Below are 21,529 nucleotides of genomic sequence, written 5' to 3' on the forward strand. Positions count from 1 at the left end.
ATTTACAAATGTAATAAAAAAATAAGCAAAATTAAATAATAAAAGCCAGATTATAACAAAATTATTATTATGTATAAAATATTTTCAAAAACAAATTCATATCATAAAAAAATTACAGTGGATGGAAATTCTTTTTTTAAAGCTCAACAGGAAAGGTTATTAGCTTTTAGCTAAGTTAACTAACTTTACTTTTTTTTATTGATAATATACCACAAATAGATAGAATAAATTTAATATCCCTTAACTGTCTTCCAATTTTATAGTGTAGTGACTAATATACGAGAAAAACGTCAATAAGCAAAACATTTCAGAAAATTTTATTTTTCTAACATATGTAAGACTAAAATATACATGAATGAATTTGAAAATACAGAAAGTAATAAAGTATATTTTTATGAGAAATATTGTCATGAAAAGCTGTATGCATTAGGTGAGGTGGATGTTTTCCTATAAATTAAGAGAAAGTAATTAAGGAAAAGAAAACTGGTAAGCCAAATAAACAAAATCAGTAATGATATAGTAGTTTCTTAAAACAAAATTAACGAAGAATTAAATGCTTAATATTTGAAGAAATATTTATATTTTCTTCTAGATTTTGTATGGAAAAATTCCTCTGATTACAAATGAAATAATAAGGAAAAAAGCATAACATATCATGCTTGAATGTGATATTTCAAATTAATGTAAAGTAATATTATGCATTTTCATCAGCTGCCTTTAAAAGCTAAATGCAGAGATAAAAAGACTGGGAACAATATCTTTAGATATAATTTTTTAAAATAGAATATCAAGAAAAAAAAAAAAAACTTCTATTATTAATGAATTTATTCTTGTTGCAATGAATGCAAAAAATAAATGTTTCAGAAATAAAAGTGATTTCTGATAATACTTACCTCAAATGAATATTAAATGTTGCAACTACAGCTTCACAATCCAGAGAAAAATTTAGCCATGTCTTAGAAACAGGATAAAAACCATCTTCAGTAGCCAAAAATGTTTTCTTAGAACTTGCTATATTTTTTTCAAATTTTGGGGTTTCTAAAAACAAAAGTAATGTTTTAATTCACAGTAAATAATATTTTCTCATGCTAAAATGAAAACCTTCAATAAGTTTTTCCTTGCTCTTCCTATAAAATATCTAAATTTAAGAATAGCAGGTAAATTTTTGCTCAATATACTCAATTAAATTGGAATTTTAATAGTAACATCCACATTTCTTTAAAATGCCATAATGATTTTTATTTACCTACTGTTCTGAAATATTCTTGAAAACTTACATGTCAACTCAATGAAATAAATATAACAAAAAACATAAAGTAGCATAGATTAAGTAATAAAAAACCAAAATGCATATTAAATTACACTTCATCCAAACCTAAAAAAATTAAGTTTTTTTTTTTTTTGTTGTTGTTATACAAAATTTTTTATATCAGCATTTGGTCACTAGCTATTCACTAATCATACTAATAATACCAATCTAGTCACCAACCAAATTTGAGAAACATCTTATCATAGCAAAAGAAAGTATTACTTTAAAGTAAATGTTAACAATAAACATAAAGCATTCTGATTGAGTAGCAGTATCTGCAAACTGGCAAAATCACTCCAACTGTTTAAGCTGGAGTCTATGCCAAAGTTTCATTTAGAAGTATCTCTCACAGCTTTAGGATATTGTAGAGCAGATAACCATTGATGCCATCTCTAAAGACGAAAAGCTTTTATTTGAAATAAAAAATTTTAATTTTGTGAATAAAAAGATCGTTTTTTGAAGTTCCTTGTTTTCCTTATAACTGCATAGCTTAATCTAAACAAAAATAAAATATAAATAAAAAGATATTTTATAGTAGCAAAGCCTTATCAAATATAATTGATATAATAGCATATACAATAAATATAATAAAATATTTGGAAAAAAAATCATTGAATCAAAAATATTTCATTCAGTAACACAAACTTTTAAGCCTATATTCCAACAAATATAACTATTTTAGAAAGTTGCACAATCTTTTCTGGATAATTTACTTAGTAAAGGGACAGAATGCAGTGAATATGAAGAATGCCTTTCTAAAGTTCTTAATTATTTATGCTTCCTTTTAGTTATTCTTTTTCACTTTGTATTCCATTATTATGTTTTAATTTAGAACTTGTACTACTGTTTCTAAATACTGAAAAACAAAAAAATAAATATCTCCTCTTCCATATTTCAATTAAATCAAAACCCACCGGCACATTTGTGAAAGCACTGAAGGTTTCCATTTCAGGAAATGGATTGTAATAATACAGCATAAAAAAAATTATTGATAAATGCTAAAATATATAAACTGTTAGAAATAAAATGTTTTATAAAGAAAGATGGCTCAATTATTGTTTCTCACATGGGCAGCTGAAAAATTAAAATATCCAAAGAAACAAGGTACAGACATTCAGAATCAAACTGTTTTGTTAGAAGAATTACTGGTTTTTGTAAATCAAACATTTCAATAAATAAAATAATTTAGCAATAAATGAAACAGAAATCTCTTTTCCTTCATAAGAAAGCTTTTAAAACAAACTCAAAACACTGAAATCATTTTTTTTTATTAATAAACTTATGTCTTAAGTCTTATACCTCATTTGAAAATAAATGCAAAGAAAAAAAAACTATTTACAAACATAAAAACATTCACACAGGAAAATTCAAAAAGTTTAGAAAAAATAACAAACCTCCAGAAACCTTTTTATGATGTTTAGAATGTGCTGAGCCTCTATCCTGCAAAATAAATAAATAAATAAAGTAAAAATATATATTAACAACACTTTTCATTACATTTATAGTCTGGCATTCCATCGTAATGATATTCAAATAAATGCACTCAAAATTAGTACTCTTGCTTATAATATAAAAATGTTGAATAATATTTTAGTTATTAATAAAAAGAATATTTTGGAATATCTCAAACACCAGTTTGTATCTATCATAATAGAGAATAACAAAATACTTTTTAAAGTGAAATAATCCAAAATAAAATAGCTTACATCCCATAAATTAAACAAAGCAGAGAAATCTAGATAGACCTACACATATTGATTATTTTTAACATTTTAAAGGAGATTTGTAGGTTAAAACAACCCTATTTTACTATTTTTCAATATCCCCCCCCCTCCTTATAATTTGCTGCTACAAATGCATTTCTACATAAAATTTCATTAATAATAGATTAATTATTAATTCAAAGGTTAATAGGTTAATTATTAATTTAATTAATAATTTAAGGTCATTTAATTCACTAAACAGAAATGTAATCAATTTTTCTTATTAAACATCCTAAAGAAAGATTTATTCTTTGGTTTTTATATTTGTAAAAATAAACTAACTTGGCACTGAAAGCTGTTACACTACTTCAATGAATCTGCAAATTTTTCATCAATTTCATAGAAATATTTAGATTAGAAACATTACACTCCTTTTTATATAATCTTATATAAAAAGACATAACATTTTATATATAAGATTGTCTCAAAAGTATGAAAGCTTAAGAAATAACTGTGCTTGTTACCATAATCTTCTCAGCACATAATCTTAAAAAACATTTAGATTTTGAGATTAATACATGAGCAGGAAGAAACAATCCCATACATGCATGCTGTGCAAATGGAGTAAATGATTCTAAAGGTGTGTAAAACAACGGATAGACATTATTAAATTATATATACATTGTCCATTTTATTTCTATTATTTATATATATATATATAATCAAATTCCTAGACAGCCTATATCATTATAAGTAGAACCATTTTATCATTATACATAAATTTAATTTTTGCCAAACTTAATTTCATTCCCCCAAAACTGGAGAAATGATTTGGGAATTTTCTATTTGGAATATTAAAATGTGTTAAGCCAAACTTTAACATATAAACTGTGAGTGGGAAATTAGTTGCACAATTACTTAATTTGTTTCAGAGCTAAGTGGTTTCAAAGTTCTCTTTTTAGATTGGTAATTTGTTAAGAAAATGAAGGAAATCTCTCCCCCCCCCCCCGTCCTTTTTTTAGGTAATCAGATAATAGAAATAAAATGGATGCTGTAGAATTTTTAAAACAAAATCTTGGGACAGAAAGCAAACTTTTGAGTAATATTTTTGTATCAAAATGACTTATCCATTAAGGATACAACAATCTTCCAAATTTAACCGAAGAATTAAACTAGTAACTTATAACTCCAGCAGCTATTGTTCATGTTTCAAAATTAATTAGTTTAATTACTTAAGATGATATTTGTGATGAAGACTCACACTTACAAATAATAAATTCTGCATAATAAAAGAAATTTTTAAAATTACAAAAAGGATGAATCCAATAAAAAATGTCAGCTTAAAAAATTAGAACTAGAATTAAAAAATCAAAAGTTACTGAAATGAATGCTTACTATGTTGATGGTAGAGTCTTAAGTAGTTATTTGTCATTATATGTAATGTATATTAGTGAAATTTAAAATTAAACAAAGAATTTACTCCAATAGAATTTTGAGTTACATATTTATTGCCCTTGCTTCTGATACAAATTATGAACATTACTGCCGGAAAATCTGAACAAGACACAAAAGAATATAATCATATTAAGAAAATTCCTCTTAACATGCTTATGTTTGCCTCAAGAAATGCAGACAAAAAAACTGCAATTTAAACAGAGTTACAGCCTTTTATTTGATTTAGTATTCAAATTTCCTCAAGCTAAAAATTCAAAACTAAAACAGTCAATACTTCCTGATAGATGCAACAATTTTATAGATAACTTGCTAAAAATAATAATAATGACAGATTACAAAGTAAATCAAATGGATATTAAACTACATAATTCAAAAAAGAAAGAAACCAATCTTAATATGAATTGAAGATATAAATATTGTTGTTGTTGTTACTTATGGCACTTTGCAAGTCCGCTGACAGATCTGTCAGCGATTTAAGCCAAGTGAGCATCTCTTGTTTTTTCAGTAGCGCCAAGTGAACGACTTAGCTACTTCATGCATCACATTTGCTTACACAACCCCTTTGTACAGGTGAGCACATTCACACACCTCACAGAAGAACAACCATGCACGAACTGGCACTCGAACCCGGGATGCCCAGATCATGGGGAATAGCGCTACCTATATATGCCAGGACGCCGGCAAAGGTATAAATAAGAAGTTGTTAAATGTTAATTAAGAGTAATCCAAATTTAATCCAAATAATAAAAATGCCTTTTAAAAAACCAAATAAAAACTTATTGATTTAATTGCAATTTACGGAGGCCTAAATATGGACACATATTCTGGCTTATGTTAAAGAAATTAATAATAAGTACTAATAATTTTATTAACTAGTATATTAAGTTTAAAACAATGATTTAGTAGACAATGGCACAAAACTGCCAATGATAAAATGAGTGTTAGAATATGATATCCAATACGGTCTTTTAATAAGATATCTTTAATTGAAATAGCAAATAAAAGTCTTCTACTTGGATTCTTTATTCATCTTCAGTTTTTTAATAATATTTCTATTCAAACTTTTATTAATGTTCTTAAAAAATTATAATGCAAGGCCAATTTCAGAATGAATGTAATTAAAAATTAAATATTTTTATAAACATAAAAAGTCAAAATCATAGAAAAATAAATAATTTGTACAGCTACAATATACAAATAAAGTTGAACAGTGCCAATAAGGAGAAACAAAACTCAAATCAATATTGCATAAAAACAAAAATAACATGTTTTCCAAATACCAAGAACACTTAGTAATGAAAGTGACAACTGAAGTTGGCAGGCTTACAAAGTATGGAATGAAAAAGTATTTGAATAAATCATTTAATGCACAAACATGATAATAGAAAAAAGAACACTAAAAGAAAAAAGAAAATAAAACTGTTTAGCAAGAAATAAATAAATAAAAAAATAAATATGACAAAACATTCACTGCTTCCGACCATTTGAAAAAAGATAAATTCTTGCAAATCTATACAGCATAAAAAAAAATTTTTTAGCCTCCCTTTTTACCTTTTCTTTTATGTTTTTAAAACTCCCTAACAAAGAAAATTTAAATTATTAAATTTCCTTTGGAAATGGAATGAAGAAAATAAATAAAAATAATTTGAAAAATGCACTGAAGGGGGAATGGAAGGTCTGAGGATCCAAACTGGCATCCTTCATGCAACAATCAGAATAAAACCTCTCCACCATACAACCATGAAAGAAAGTTTGCAACCTAATATTTCATCCTGATAAATTTTCTACAAATTTGAAAACATCGAATAAATGCTCATTATTTAGTGTGGTACATACAAAAAAAAAAAAAAGAAAAGATACAGATTAACAAAAAAGAAAAGAAATGTATTTAAAAAAGACCACCATTGGTCCCAATACATACTTGAATTCAATCAAGTAAACCAGTATGCAATGCACATTCCTGATCACACCCCTCAGATTTTCACCCTACCTCCTAAGTCTGTTTTTCAGATTTTTTAAAAAAATTATTTCTGTTTGTTTTCTTTATTGCTTATATCACATTTTGCCATTGCCAAACTCGGAAAAATACTGGATAATACATTTTTCAATTTTAAGATGAATCCTTTTTCAAGTCATAGAAAGTTCATAATTTAAAATGCAAATATCTGAACCAATTTTGCAGGTAATTCCATAAAACTTCTTCTTGTGTTTTTATAATTATATAACATACATTTCTCTAATTAGAATTTCTGGCCAACTTCTTTATTTATAAGTGAATTGGCTTACAAGGACCTATTGAATACCTTCCTATATTCTTAAATCTATTACCGACATTCTTCTGTGCATAATATGTTTCCTATAGATGTAGCAGGTTATTGCTGATGAATTCAAGAAACATACCTTGGTATCACAAATGATAAACTGGATTACATGTACACAAGTAATATTAAAAGAATGCAACATTATATAGATGTCAAAAGAATTCAATCTGAACAAGTTTTATATGCAATTCAATTGATGTTTTATCACATCATTTTGTAAAATGTAATGAAAGTTAATAGATGCATTATGATCCCATCTTTTAAATAAACTATTGTGGTAGGTTATATTATTCCAAAAAATTTACTCAAACACCAGTCATTATTTTTACATACAAGTCTGAAGCGTGTAAAAATAATTTAAAATCAATAAATTTGCTCTCTAATATCTCAGCAAATTTTACAGACAGAAATATATTTTAATGTCTATAGATGAGTGTGTAAGAAAACATTTTGTTCACTGACATTTTTTTCACTTAGTCAATCATGTAAAAATTTAATCTTTATAATTTATTATCCTTTTCTACAGAAAGCAAAGTTCAATACTCTTGAACACCTTATCTAATTATACTTTGTAATTGGAAATATACATCTAAATGCAACAATTAAGGAAATAAACATTTGCTCCACTTTCTTTGGACACTCTGAATATATGTATCTATAGTAAAATAAACTTACATCTGATTGAGTAATATTTTTCTTCTTTTCAGTTTCTCCTCCATGCTTAATGTTTCTTTGACGAAGCATTCTTGGTGGAGGCGAGTAGGTAGATTTATGTTGTTGACGGCCTCCACGAGTCTCTGCTGGGGAAGTATTCTCAGTATATCTTGCATACTCACTCTAACAAAATAAAAAATAATATAAATAAATCATGAGAATATGTAAAAGGCAGAAAGAAACAATAGAAATCCTTTTCCATTTTGTCAGCAGATAGAATCATAATTAAAAGAACTTTTTTCTCTATTCAAAAACAAATATTAATATCATTGCCCTAAAAAATAATTGCAATTCAAGCACACAGTTTAAATTCCATTTAAAAAATAAAATGAAATTTCATACAGAAACTATATTTGATTGACATTTATGTACTATGTATTCTCCATATTTCAAAAAAACAATTTCTTTTTAAGAAGGGTTTTTTTTTTTTTTTTTTTTTTTTTTTTTTGCAATTTTTTATTTTTTTTATTCTGTGAAATTAACAAAAACAACTAAATCGAATGTCTAGAACCTATATGTCTACATCTTTATATATATTCTAAAATTCATTTATAATGCATACTTATAGTTATGAATTTGTAATATTGTTTACCAAAGCAGTAAATTTCCTGCAAGGAAGACAATTTTGCATGTAGCTCTGATGAATGCAGAGCGGATGCTGAATCAATGGCACACAGCCATTATACCAAAAAAAAAATTAATTAAGTGATAGTATCGATTTCCAGAAACGGTTGGAATTTTGATAATATATTGATTAGGAGCAAAGTTGTGAAATTTTTTTAGAAGCTGTCTTACTTTCTTATAAGAATTATTAAAGACCCAGAGACAAAGCGGTCAGTCTGTCAAAGTACTGAGTCGAATAGCAAATCTGCAGTTGAGTCCATTTCAAGCAAATAAAGAACAGATGATTTGAAACACATAAGTAGTCATGCAAAGTCTCTCTCCGAGTGCCTGTTTTTGCATATAATTCAGCTGTGTTTTGTTGTCTGGATATTTATGTTTTTGTGAAGAATAAAGCATCATTATTTGTTATTCAACCTATTGGACTCGGTTAACTGTATACCTATTGCATCAAACTTTAATTTTCAGAAAAATTTTCATTAACAATATAAATAAACTTATTTTCCCATTTCGTATAATCATAAAATTTCATCAAAGCATTTAAAGCTAAAATTTGGTTCTTCAAGTGACATATTTTATCATAATTTACCAATGTACAATACATTTTTCAATGCTATACAATGTTTCTTACCATTCAATTTGACATAAAAGTTAACAATAAACATCTTCTATAGGACTTTATGAACCGCCAATAGTTAAAGACATTAGTAAGACAGATTTATCTATTGTAATCTACAACCACTAAACAAGTTTGCACTATTACAAAAATATTATGTTGCAATAGTACTAAAAATCCAATTACATTTTCCAGTTATTTCATTTACACATATTTTAAAAATAAAAATGTAATTTTTATTAATTTTACTAAAACAATAATTTTATTACCCTCAATGTCACAAGCATTCAAGCCAAAAGAATCAGAATATTTATAGTTTCTTCTTAAATAACACTTTTGTTTACAAACATAACACATGCCTATTTCTTTTTCAAATTTAGACGATAAATTTATTTTTAACAGTCTTCCCTTTCAAATTACCAGCAATAATACTCTGTGTTGCTACATTTATTGCTAACAAATACAAACTACATAATTTTTAATACACATAATTTTTTACTAAAACTACTATTTTTTCCTAAACTTATGTAGTTTACTTTACATAAACTACATAATTTTTTACTAAAATCCTTTTTCAAATTTTTTATTTTATTCATGATCTATTTGACTTCAATTTTATTAAATTTACAATCAGTATTGAGTCATCAATATAAAATTTGTGCTATATCTTGATAGTCCTGTGGGAATTCCTAATAGTTTCAAAGATATTGTACATAGCATCAAATGGATGCATTGTGTCCTTTAATTGCTTGTTTACTCCCTTTATTCTTATTATAAAAATAATGATATCATTGTTTTTAAAAACAAACAATTGAACTTTAGAAAAGCTGATCTGGTAATCAAATCTCATCAGCTCTAGAAGTGCACTTGAATTGGTCTTTTAATAAATTAATGATTTTAAATTTACTTTGTACACTGCAAATGTTCCATGCTATTTGTTGATGTCTTAATAAATTAATGCAAACATGCTATCCATTCACTACTAGAACTTAGATCTCTTTGATCTTGTATAAACTTCCATCTTCAGCTTGATTCTGTCAACAAATAATCAACATCCAAGGTTCATCAATGGAAACCCCATACATTTCTTCCGGCTATTCCCGATTGCTTGGTTCAGTAATGGCACTGAATTTTGGTTCATTCCATTATGACAGTCTTCAAATCTTAGAGTATTGAAAGTTAAAACAGACTACAAGTTGTCACAATAGGTGGAAAATTCATATTGTATTTTATCTAAAATCTGAATCTGATTCCTCCTAGGATCTTGACCAATGGAAAGCAGAAAAATTACTGATTATTAAATTTCAGAACAGAAATCAAATTTCCACAACCTTTTAATAAAATTTAAGAAATAATGGTCCACAAATGATCCATTTCAATTCAGTTGACAATTAAACTAAATGAAAATGAATAACTTGCGAGTCATTATTTTACTTTAAGAAAAGGTGATGAATGCAAAAGAATAGAAAACCAACTAGCCACTAAGAGATTTAATACATCTTAAGTACATATTTGGGTCTGATGTATCAGCCAATAAAAAGTTTATTGCATACATCATAAAAAGGAGGAAACAGTATATATGAATAAACAAATTAATTTCCAACATTTAGAAAGCTTTCATCAGCTGTATTCTCTTCCAATCTCTTTTTTCAAAGTTCAAACTTTTATAAAATTAAAAGCATAACTGATGGTAGCTGAAATTTTCTTTTCTTGGAATTATTGAAAATCATTTTTTAATAATTGTCTCTAGTATTTTTTAAAATTTAATAAAAATCTCAATTACCTAAAAGCTAATTTTTTTTACTTATGATTTTCCATGTCTACATATTCATAGAATACAGAGATCTATTTAAAGTCATTCATATATTGAAATAAGCTAGTAAAAAATAATAAAGGGTTTGCACCTTCATCTTTGAAAAAAAAAAATAACACACAAGAAAAGTCATTAAGTATAGATTTAATTTACCTTAGTCTGAGTATATAGTTGCTGCTGCTGTTTTGAGTTATGCCTGTCAATTTCAAATGTTTTTTCATATGGTGATTGATTGGAATGAGTATTTTTTACAGAAATCCACTTCTTTAACTGCCTGTAGAAAGAAATTTAATTGCATAATATTAAATTTAAAAACTATAACGATGATGACTTCAATTAATTCTGTTGTAATTTTATTTGCACACATTACATAATTTTAAAGAAAATGAATACCTAATTAGAATTAGATGGCTTCTAATACTGTTAACTCTATTTTAAAATTCATCATCAAATATATAGTACATTAAAAAAATTGTGTGAACACTGCTTGTTCAAGAATGCATGTGCATTAGTGCTCCACAAGTTAAGTTATTGACCTAAAATTACCAAATATTGCTGAGATATATTTTGGAGGATGAGAATGTCCACCTCAGAATCATTTTTTAAAGCCTCAATTTATAAAAAACCTTTTTGGCAGTTTATAGATAATTTCCACTAATATTATCATACAATAGAATTTACACTATTTCAATAATTAATCCCAATTATTTTTTTAAGTTACCAGTTTAATTATTGTGCAATTTTTTTTCTAAATTTTAACTTTTTTTTAAAAGATTTTTTAGATAATATTTGCCACAATACTTTTCATTATTACAATGAAATTTAAATCATATTCATGGTTTTTACAAATATTTTAGTATTTTTTTCTTTCAACAATCAAAGTTTCAGAATAAAGATTCTGCTTTATACTTTTATATTCTTTCAAAATGTTATTAATTCATGCTTTTTTTTTATTTCATATATTTTTTATAGAATTTATTAGCAAAATTTTCTAGGACAATAAACAATGTATCCAATGTGCTGAAAGAGTATATTGACTATTCTTTAATTTTCTAATTAACATATTTTAAATAACCTAACAGGCTGTTAGACATATCACATAATGGAAATTGAATATTCTATTTTATTTTAGTATTGGAATGAACATTTTACATGGAAAATAAAAAATTGATCCGCGATTATTCTAACTGCATGGAGAATTACGTTTGCATGCAAGTGTGACTTCATTTTACTTGATTCCATCAGGGAGGCTCTCATGCACAATCAGAATAAGAAAATAGCATATCTTAAAAGTCTAAAGATATATATTATATATATATATATATATATATATATATATATATATATATATATATATATATATATATATATATATATAATGGTAGGCACAGAAATCGAGCTTACTACTAATTGTCAAATGGCAACAGTCAAATATAAACAAAATATCATACGAATTTCAGACTACTTAAATAACATTGAACATATCTTGTTTTATTCCAAGTACACAAATTATAGATCAAATCTTTTTGCAAAACTTAATATTGATCTTCATTCGAAACATTTATTCAAAAAGCTGTTTCTAATAAGCAGTATCTCTGGATTCTTCTCCAATCTTTGAATTTTTTTAACATCTATTGAATGAACTCTTCTGCAATTAGGGGATAGCAGCCTTTGTTGCCAAAAAATGCCATTCTTATTCCATTTCAATCAATCAGTCAGATTGCTTCATTCTTTAAACATTTTTACAGCTATACTGAATCAAATGCTTCACTTAGCTAATTAAAGGAGTTAGAGGAAAGAAGATATAAAAGAAATCAAGAAATAGACTTCAACCAAAAAGTTAATCAAGCACAAATTCAGATTTAACCACTGCCAAACACGTAATCTTGGTAAGATTTAAGATTAATGTACGGTTTCTCAACAAGCAAGTCAAAATCGTGCCAATTGGCCAAAAAACCTTGTAAAACTCTACAATCCTGAGTGATACTAGAAATTCTAACAAACGACTTTTAAAATTGCAATAAAAAATTGAACAATTATATTTGATGAGAAATCTTTCCAAAAAGCTACAATTTTGGTGCTCATATATTAATCTTAAGTCTAGCCATAATCGTTATGAATTGCCAACAGAAATTGATACTCATATCTTTTAAAACAATTTTCTTATAAAAATGCATTTTGTATTATCTTAGAACTAAAAAAAATTACCTTTTTAATTATATAAATTTCATTTTCGCACAATTTTTCAATTAATTTAATATTATACTTAATTCAAACTCTTCATCAAAACATTCACGCATATGCTTTTGCAAATCATTAAATCAGTGGTTTAGTGATTCTTTTATCTTGCATTTATTATTACACTTCCGTTTTTATCTTGTATTGTGTACATTCCGTAATTTGCAGTAAACTAATTTAATTGAATTCATGTGTTTTAGTTGCATCAAATGACAAGGGGAAATGCTTTTTAAAGAAATGCATCCCATATTATTAACAGACTAAAAACCCAATAACCTAGGCGAGCAAACTGGTTGCCAAAAGTAGCTAGTATTTTATAAATTAAACCCTGAATTCAATAAATACATAAGAGCTACCATGCCAAGTTTTCCAAATATTTCTAATTATTTTCATTTAATATGATTTACATGAAAATCTGCTTTTTAATAAGCTAAATTATACAAGGAGGAGTAATATTATTTTAGAGAATATGAATGAAAAAATAAATATCTGACAAACATTTTATTTATGACAAAAAATTTATTATTTCTTAAAATAAGTAGACACTAATGTAAATAATTTATCAAAGGGATTCTACACAATTAGAAATCAAGTACCCATTTATCACCAGATTAATTTCCAAGTAGAATATTAAATTATACTTACTTCACAAAAGGTATAACCATGAAAAAACTGTTTGCACTCAAATTTGTTTTACTAAACTGATCCTTCCTTCCAGTTGGCAACTGATTTACAGAAAACCACTCGCAACCCTTTGATAAAATATGAGAAAAGTCAAATTTTTAATACAGTAACATTTAGAAAGAATTGAGATAAATTTCTAAAATTGTTTATACATTTCATATTTTAAAATTCAAAAACTTAAATTTTCAAAAAAAAAAAAAAATTATAAACTTACTTTTATTTCATTCCTTGTTTTGGGACAAAATTTTGCATCTACTGGCACACCAGTGATTATATATAATCTAATCAATTGGTCATTAAAATAATGTTCAAGATAGGCATCTTTGTCAATTAAATCAGAAATATCAAAACCAGTTTCCTCAAGGACCTAAAATTTGTTAAATTAAAGATTTTAATCAATAGTAATGTCTATGACAATAAAAAATGATATGACATTTATGAAACTCTGAATGACGTTTTTCTTTAGGATATCTTAAAAAAAATCAAAACTGCTCAGTAAATGATCTTAAATTTTTACACAAATATGTACCAAAGAAAGCTCAATTAAAAATCTTGTAAACTAAAAATCACATTGTTATGTAATACTAAAATGAATATATTTTGAATAAACTCTTAAGGCAAACCAATAAACATGTTGCATAAACAATACTAATAATAGAGATGAATGTGTATGCTGGTACTCTACATGTCAGACAGTTTGACCAACAGCTACCAAGGGCTCTTATATACATAAAAGGGTGGGAATGTGCATCTTGGAACATTTTGTGTGTGTGTGTGTGTGATCTTCATTTAAATACAAACTAGTTAAAAAGTAAGCAAACATTTAGCTCTTTTCAATAATAACTTTCAAAAATATTACAACATAAAAATTATTTTTACATCATTTTAAAATTTATCAATTAAAAATAACAATTCTTTGCTATATTAAAATTTTCCATTTTTAATCAATTTTAAAAGATATTTTAAGTATATTTTACAACAATATATTTCATTTTTGAAGGGAAGCTCAAATAATTTTCATTGTTGCTGCTAATATGGCATTTTGTCATTTTTGTTCCATTATCAATAATGAAGATTTAATTTATTTCTTGTTGCTGAGTTCATTTCAATATAAGGTATGCTTTGAATAAAATTTTTGAAATTTTATTAAATTTACAACTAAGGTTTAACTTTATAATCAAATAACGACAATTTTTTTTAAAAAGTGCTGTTCTTTCCCATGATATAAGTGGATGTAAAGATATAGTCAGAAAATTAAAGAAATGCATAGCACAATGAACAAAACACATAAGGCTTTAAATTTAAGTTACATACCAATAAAAATTTGAAATTTAAAAATATTTTGCTGAGGAAACCATTAGGACTAAGTTACTTAAACTATTTAGCTGAAATTTCTAGCAATTAGTCATCAAAAATAGCTTATTAATAAATGAAAATATTGCATAATTTGCTAGAATTCCAAATATTTTAAGTTTATCTTATATAATCTCTATTATCCCAATTACAATTTAAATTTTATTTCAATTCGAAATTTTAAAAACAAATGTTAGACGAAAAATCTTATTAAATAATAAAAATTTTTTATCCTTATTCACCCAGTACTATTATCAGCATTTCAATCTGCAAAAAAATGCCACTATTAAGCAAAAACAGATGCGAAAACCAATTCAATGACATAAGTTCCCAAAAATAAATGCATGGAATACAATATTGATATTCTCCATAATACCTAGAAAATATGTTATAGTAAAAAAATATCTGGAAGTAATTTCATCTTTTATAAAATGCATTGAAATATTTTTAAAGTAACTGTGAATTCATCACTCTAAAAGTAGTTCTATTTATTATGAAGTTATACCTATACCATTACTTACTTTTCCTTCAAATTTTTTTTTATTTGTTATGGAAAATTATGAATATAAATATAAGAGGAAAAACCTTTAGCTTATGTAAATGCTTAGCTTATTCAGCATATTGTAATCACAAACCACAAACTGACTATCCCGACCTGCCGGAAGGCACATGGAAAAATTTGAATGACCGGACCACCGCAAAAGCAACACTGGTGGGAACTGTAGTTGAGTCCTAGGACCATCACCGGCCATGGTACAACTCTTCCCTAAGGAAGTATGTCCCATCATTGATGGGAGGAGCCAGATCCCCATCTTTTCGTGTACGCACAAGGGTGGCGAGAACCAACCCCTATACTGGAAGCTTCTCATCCTCAATTACAAGATGCCCCACCACCCTGTGGGACTGCAACATATTATTAAATAAATATTTAAATATTTGGAAAAGACTTAATTCCAAATATTAATCTTCATTAAAATAATAAATTCCTAAGCAGTTGAACAAACAATTAAAAAAATTACTTCTCTAATGGCACAATGATGTGGCAGCTCATCTTTATTAACCTTTCCTTTTGGAAAGCCCCAGCTTGCTCTATATACAAAACTTTGTACTAAAAGAACCTAGAAGAAAATCTTCAATATAATAAAAATCAATAATAAAGCAATGTAATATTATATTGGAATCTAACAAGAAACTTCATAACTAACAATTACTAAAAACTGAAAACATTAGTAACATTTTAAGTATTAAAAAAAGTCAAAAAAAGAACTAAAAAATATAAATACTCAGTTAAATTCAGAATATTTCAATAACTATATTTAATAATATTACAAATTATAAAATTACATTTATAATTACAGAAATTCATGAATATATATAATACTAAACAATTTTAAAAAATTCAAAATTTTAAAAATAAGTAACAGTCTAATACATATAAAAGATTTCTAAATTAGTTTAAATGAATTTCCTAAACTTTCCATTTTTAATTTTATCTGGAACACAGAAAATAAAATTTAAATATCTTTAGACTTCAATATATAAAAATTATGATGCAAAGCACCACAAAATATATTTGTTAATACATATGAAAGATTTCTAAATTAGTTTAAATGAATTCCATAAACTTTCCCATTTTTAATTTTATCTTGAACACAGAAACAAAAATTTAAATATCCTTAGATGTAAGTATATAAAAATTATGATGCAAAGCATCAAAAACATATTTGTTAATCAAAATTATATATATTTCCAATTTCATCTTAAAAATCCAACTGACACACATTTTTTAAGCAAGATACTCAAGTATTACGCATAATTACTCTAAATATTAGTCAATAAAAGGAAAAAATTTTATTTTTTTATTTTCATCCTATGAATATTTTATTCTTGGTATTGATCTGAAAACTAAGTAAATATCTCTTCAACATACCTTTAAAAAATTTTTTTGAAAACCAAGCAACCATTCTCATTTTAAATATATTGCCAATGAATATATCTCATGTCCATATTTTTCAATAACAATATGAGTGATGATTGGGTAAATACACTACTTTTTAGAGTAAAAATACACTGCATAAGCACAACATATTATTTTACAATATAATTGCATAATAAATCATTTATATAAACAATTTGATAAACTAAATTTATATTATTTATAATTATATTAAAAGTATTAAATATTTAATACCCTTTTTTATTTATATGGAAGTAACAAATTGCAGAACTTTAAACAATAAAATGAAAGAAACTTCTAAAACAATAAAATTGTAGTTCACACTGTAAAACCATTCCTTACACGAGAAGCTATCATTTAAAACTAAACGACTGCTTCATCAAACCAGACATAATAAAATAAGGATTTTCAATTTTTTTTTTTTTTCTTTTTGCAAAACTAAGCATCTTTAAACAAGATTTTAAAAGATTGTTGGTGATATTGCAATGAAAATTAACCTAATGCATAATATTGTTATTAATAGCCTATAAAATTACATAAAAAATTACATTTTTTAATTCTTCATCCAGTAAAATTGCTCCAAATGTAGGAACAGCCTTTTTATATTCTCGCCAGTCTGAAATTACACTATCCACTTCTGATGTACCATATTTCTGAAGGAATGGAATATGTCCAAAAACTATTATCACTTTAAGGAAATAATTCTAGATTTCATATAAGATACTTTCAAGGCAATTTTAATTACAAAAAAGAATAAAATCATAGTAAATGATATTCAAACTGTAGATTTAAAATTCATGAAAATATTCCATCAATTACAATTTATATTCATATCTTAAAAGATGTATAAAATGTTTCATGGGTGCCACAATAATACAAATAGGATCATTATTACAATATTAATTTTTTAAATCTAACTAAAAATACTTATCCATAAAAAATTGTTAAGTACTGTAGATGGTTTCACTTCCTTCTATATCTATGTTTTTTTATGCTGCTTATATATCTGCATGCATATTTGTTCTTTTTTTTATATGAACAATTATAGTTTATAAAAACCATAACAACATAATATGAAATTTTATTGTTATAACTAATCATGTTTAAAACATTTTTTCCCCCTTCATTTGCCAGAAAATTTCTTATTTTGTATGACTAAAATATAATTAGAGCACTTAAAGAATTTTTGTCTTCTGAGATTCCTTAAAACTTTTAATACAGCTTACTTTTTTAAACAATAATGCACTTCACTTAAAATTAAACAAAAAAGATTAAATAATAAAAAATAATCATTTTAAAAAAAGATGAAGTACCAAATAAAATACGAAATGATTAATAGTTAAAACCTAACAATTTTTTTAAACAATCAAAAAAATTGAAGCTTGTTTTTAATATAAAGCTAGACTGAATATGATGAGACAAGACATTATTCTAAATTGCGATGGTGGATTTATATTATAGGTATTATGTAATATATTCAAACACACAACTTCATCAGTATAAAAGAGTGCATTGAAATCTTTTACTCAATAGCAAGAAAGAAAGAAAAGTATTTTCAGCTTCGTATTTGAATACAATTCAAAGTTCTTAGTATAAATTTAAATCTAATTTGAAATTTAATTTAGTCAGTATATTTAACTTTATAAAATTATCAAAAAGAAATTACTACCAAAATTCTTCATATTATAAAAAAATACCTATAAATATTATTAAAATAAAGCAAAAAATGAAATCTGATAAAACTGTTGTAGGTCTGACAACTAAAAATCTTTGCTAACTTTATAATCCAACAAAAAATTTTAAAAACATTTTAACATAATTATTATAAAGGATACTAATTCTTATAAAGTCTTTTAAAGCAACTTTGGGGAGTTTTGAATCTTCTTCACAATAGAAGTCCAAATAAAACCAATGAGCTAGTTCAATTTGAAAACATAAACGGATAAGATCCACACGCTCTTCTTCTGGGACATTTATAATGAAACGGCTGAAATGATTTTTTTAATAAAAATATAAATTTAATAATAAAAATGTCTTGGTTAAAAATGATCAAAATACAACTTCAACTTACCTGCTCAGATCATTTAACAGATCATTAGGTATATGAGAGGATTTTCTTGGATTGTTTGTTTCAGTCATGGTACAGTATCAGATGTTTCAATCACTGTTTAAGATGCAAAATGTAAAACAAATGTATTACTCAATCATAAAAATTGGAACATATAAACATATTTTCCTAAAATAAAATGAAAGTGACGTATATATATATATAAACAGTTAAGGAAAAAAATGCAATAATATATGTGTATAAATGGAAATACAAAATAATCTATAAAAATTTATCTCACTATAAATTTATTAGTATATTCAAATATATGTTAGTGACTTTCAAACTACAATAACTAATTAAATTTTTGTATACATGTACTTAATATGCAAATAGGGCCATGATATAACAAATATAATATAAAAAATTTGTGCTGCATTCATTTTGACATAATTTTGCTTCAATTATTTTGAAAATTCCATCAAAGGGCAAAATAAAGAAAGGTTACCTCTGAAATTCTTATTATTATTTGAAGATTATTTATTTCACATTCATCTACAATGAATTTCCATATTCCTTATTTAATATACTATAAGATTATCAATAAATTTTACTAGAGGAAAAAATTAAAATATACAATTAAAATTAAGTAACAATTCTAGTCCTTTTTTTTTCCATAAAAATTTTAAGTTAGAAATAAGATTACTAACAATGATTTAAACATTAATAATATGACTTCTACTCATCAATATCTTATATTTTCACAATTCTAAATTACCTATATCTAATTTAAGCCCAAACAAATTATTTCACATTATACATTGTTTGTTTTTTAAAAGTTTTTTTAATATCTTAGTAAACTTTCACATGTATTTTTAAAAATTACAATGAAAAATGATCAATTCAATATATAACTTTCTATGTATATGAAAAATGATAATTTCCAAATGGTTTATAAATCTATATCCAAATCCACTTCTAGTGAATTTTAGAATTGGACTCAACTGGACCTGAAACTCTTTCACCAAAAAAAAAACATGACTTAAAATTTTAAAAAGTTTATAAGCAATTTTATTTTTTATTTTTTCTTGCCAAGAACTAACAACATTTTTATTATAAACTTATAAAAGATCTAAATTTTTAATTTTAAAAAATTGCCACTAGAGCTCTGAAAAATCTAATTAAGGCGCATTTCAGTAACGAGTGAAAATGCACAAAATTTCTTACATTTGTATTTAAAAAGACCAATATAAATATGTGTAGCAGATTTAGCACCAAAATTCGCTAATTGATGGGCAAAGCTTGAAACATTTTGGGCTTTCAGAAAGATATAATTGGTCTCAGGGCCATATTCAATAAAATCAATTCACAATAAAAAAAAATGTATATTTATATATAATTAAAAAAACATTAACACGCTTATATAAAACGAACATCTGCGAAACTTAAAATAAAGAGCAGAAAACTCCATGCAGCTTTAAATAAACATGATCAATACTGTTTTGAAAAAAACCGTCAGGAATGAAAAAATTTAGATTACATATGTTATAAAATTGAATATTTCATTTTGGCAAATAATAAATATTCAATTAATTGTTTGAATTTTTTGATAAAAATAGCCGGAATATTAATTTCTAAAATAGAAATGCTTACCAAAGATATACAAATCCTGCTTTTAAAATTTACGAGTTCCGGCAATTTCTCACAAAAAATACAGAAAAATTCAAATATTTTCTTTCAAAAAAATCAAATTTATAGAGAAGACTTCTGTTTTGCAATGCTTCCAGTTTCTACTTTTCATGTGATACACACTAATATGAATTTAATCTTTTTCTACTTTGGCTTCCAACTTCTTTTTTTCCGCTACAGAACTTTGTATGGCTGGATACATAACATAAAGTCCACATGCTATACCCAATACAGAACCGATTAAAACATTTCCGAAACCTAATCTATGACGACCCATACTGTTTTGACGAACATAAACAGCAAAAAATTTGCATTATTGTGCAAAGTAATTGCTGCAACACTGCGCAGATGCTTAGATCACTGTTCAATAGTTTGTTTGTTTGTTTGAATGAGGGGGATTTAGGGATTTTTAGCTACAAAGGCTGTCATCCCAAAAAATTTCAAGTGTTGAAGGAAAATATGGAGAGATAGTTTATCTGCAAATGCTTTGCTCGTGAGTTGTTTGAAATCACAGGTTGAAAGACAGTTGAGGCCCAACTTCGACCAGAGGCAACTAAGGATGACGAATATTTTACGAGCGGTTATTACGTAACCAATATCAAAAAGTCACAAATACAAGTGATCACTACTTTTCAAAGAGGGGTGTGATTCAAACCCTTGCTTAGAGATGCATAATCCATGATTTTTTTGAATAACAAATAATATTGCTATTGTTATTTTTAAATATGCGTTCCAAATATCTGTTATTTCAATCATATTTTTGATTAAAAATTATTACTTAATAGTAAATATAAAATTTATTAATTGTAATTAATACTTAATTTACTAATTTAAGTAACGTGTGATTGAATCAATTTATCTGTTTCAGCTTACTTCTTACATTTTATTTTTTTCTCAAAACTATTTATTTAATTTATTTATTAGAGTAAACCATTTTCTGGAAAAGGTGAGTTAAAAATATATGTCATTTCTTTAAAAATGTTTACTTTAGTCCTATATTCTACCAATA

General features: G+C 25.5%; 1 protein-coding gene across 1 annotated transcript; it reads right to left on the reverse strand.

Moving 5' to 3' along the window:
- Positions 1–301: 301 nt before the first annotated feature.
- On the reverse strand, positions 302–20,884 carry LOC129961656 (m7GpppN-mRNA hydrolase-like). The gene is made up of 12 exons (XM_056075182.1): positions 20,485–20,884; positions 18,856–18,948; positions 18,620–18,771; positions 17,333–17,463; positions 15,847–15,945; positions 13,689–13,841; positions 13,436–13,542; positions 10,706–10,826; positions 7,464–7,625; positions 2,704–2,749; positions 894–1,038; positions 302–447 (listed from the first exon to the last, which is right to left on the reverse strand). Exons 2-12 carry the CDS (start codon positions 18,921–18,923, stop codon positions 408–410), a joined length of 1,224 nt encoding a protein of 407 aa, XP_055931157.1. The 5' UTR covers positions 18,924–18,948; positions 20,485–20,884; the 3' UTR covers positions 302–407.
- Between the last annotated feature and the right edge of the window lie 645 nt (positions 20,885–21,529).

The sequence above is a fragment of the Argiope bruennichi genome, chromosome 2, assembly GCF_947563725.1.
Source record: "Argiope bruennichi chromosome 2, qqArgBrue1.1, whole genome shotgun sequence".
Lineage (NCBI taxonomy): Eukaryota > Metazoa > Arthropoda > Arachnida > Araneae > Araneidae > Argiope > Argiope bruennichi.

What these genes read in the sequence shown, in the direction of transcription:
- LOC129961656 (XM_056075182.1), bottom strand. Translation starts at nt 18,923, where the DNA reads ATGACTGAAACAAACAATCCAAGAAAATCCTCTCATATACCTAATGAT. An exon ending in TGGATGAAGAATTAAAAAAT is followed by an intron (nt 15,946 to 17,332) that starts GTAATTTTTTAT and finishes ATTTTCTTCTAG; the next exon opens with GTTCTTTTAGTACAAAGTTT. An exon ending in AAACAAGGAATGAAATAAAA is followed by an intron (nt 13,543 to 13,688) that starts GTAAGTTTATAA and finishes ATTTTATCAAAG; the next exon opens with GGTTGCGAGTGGTTTTCTGT.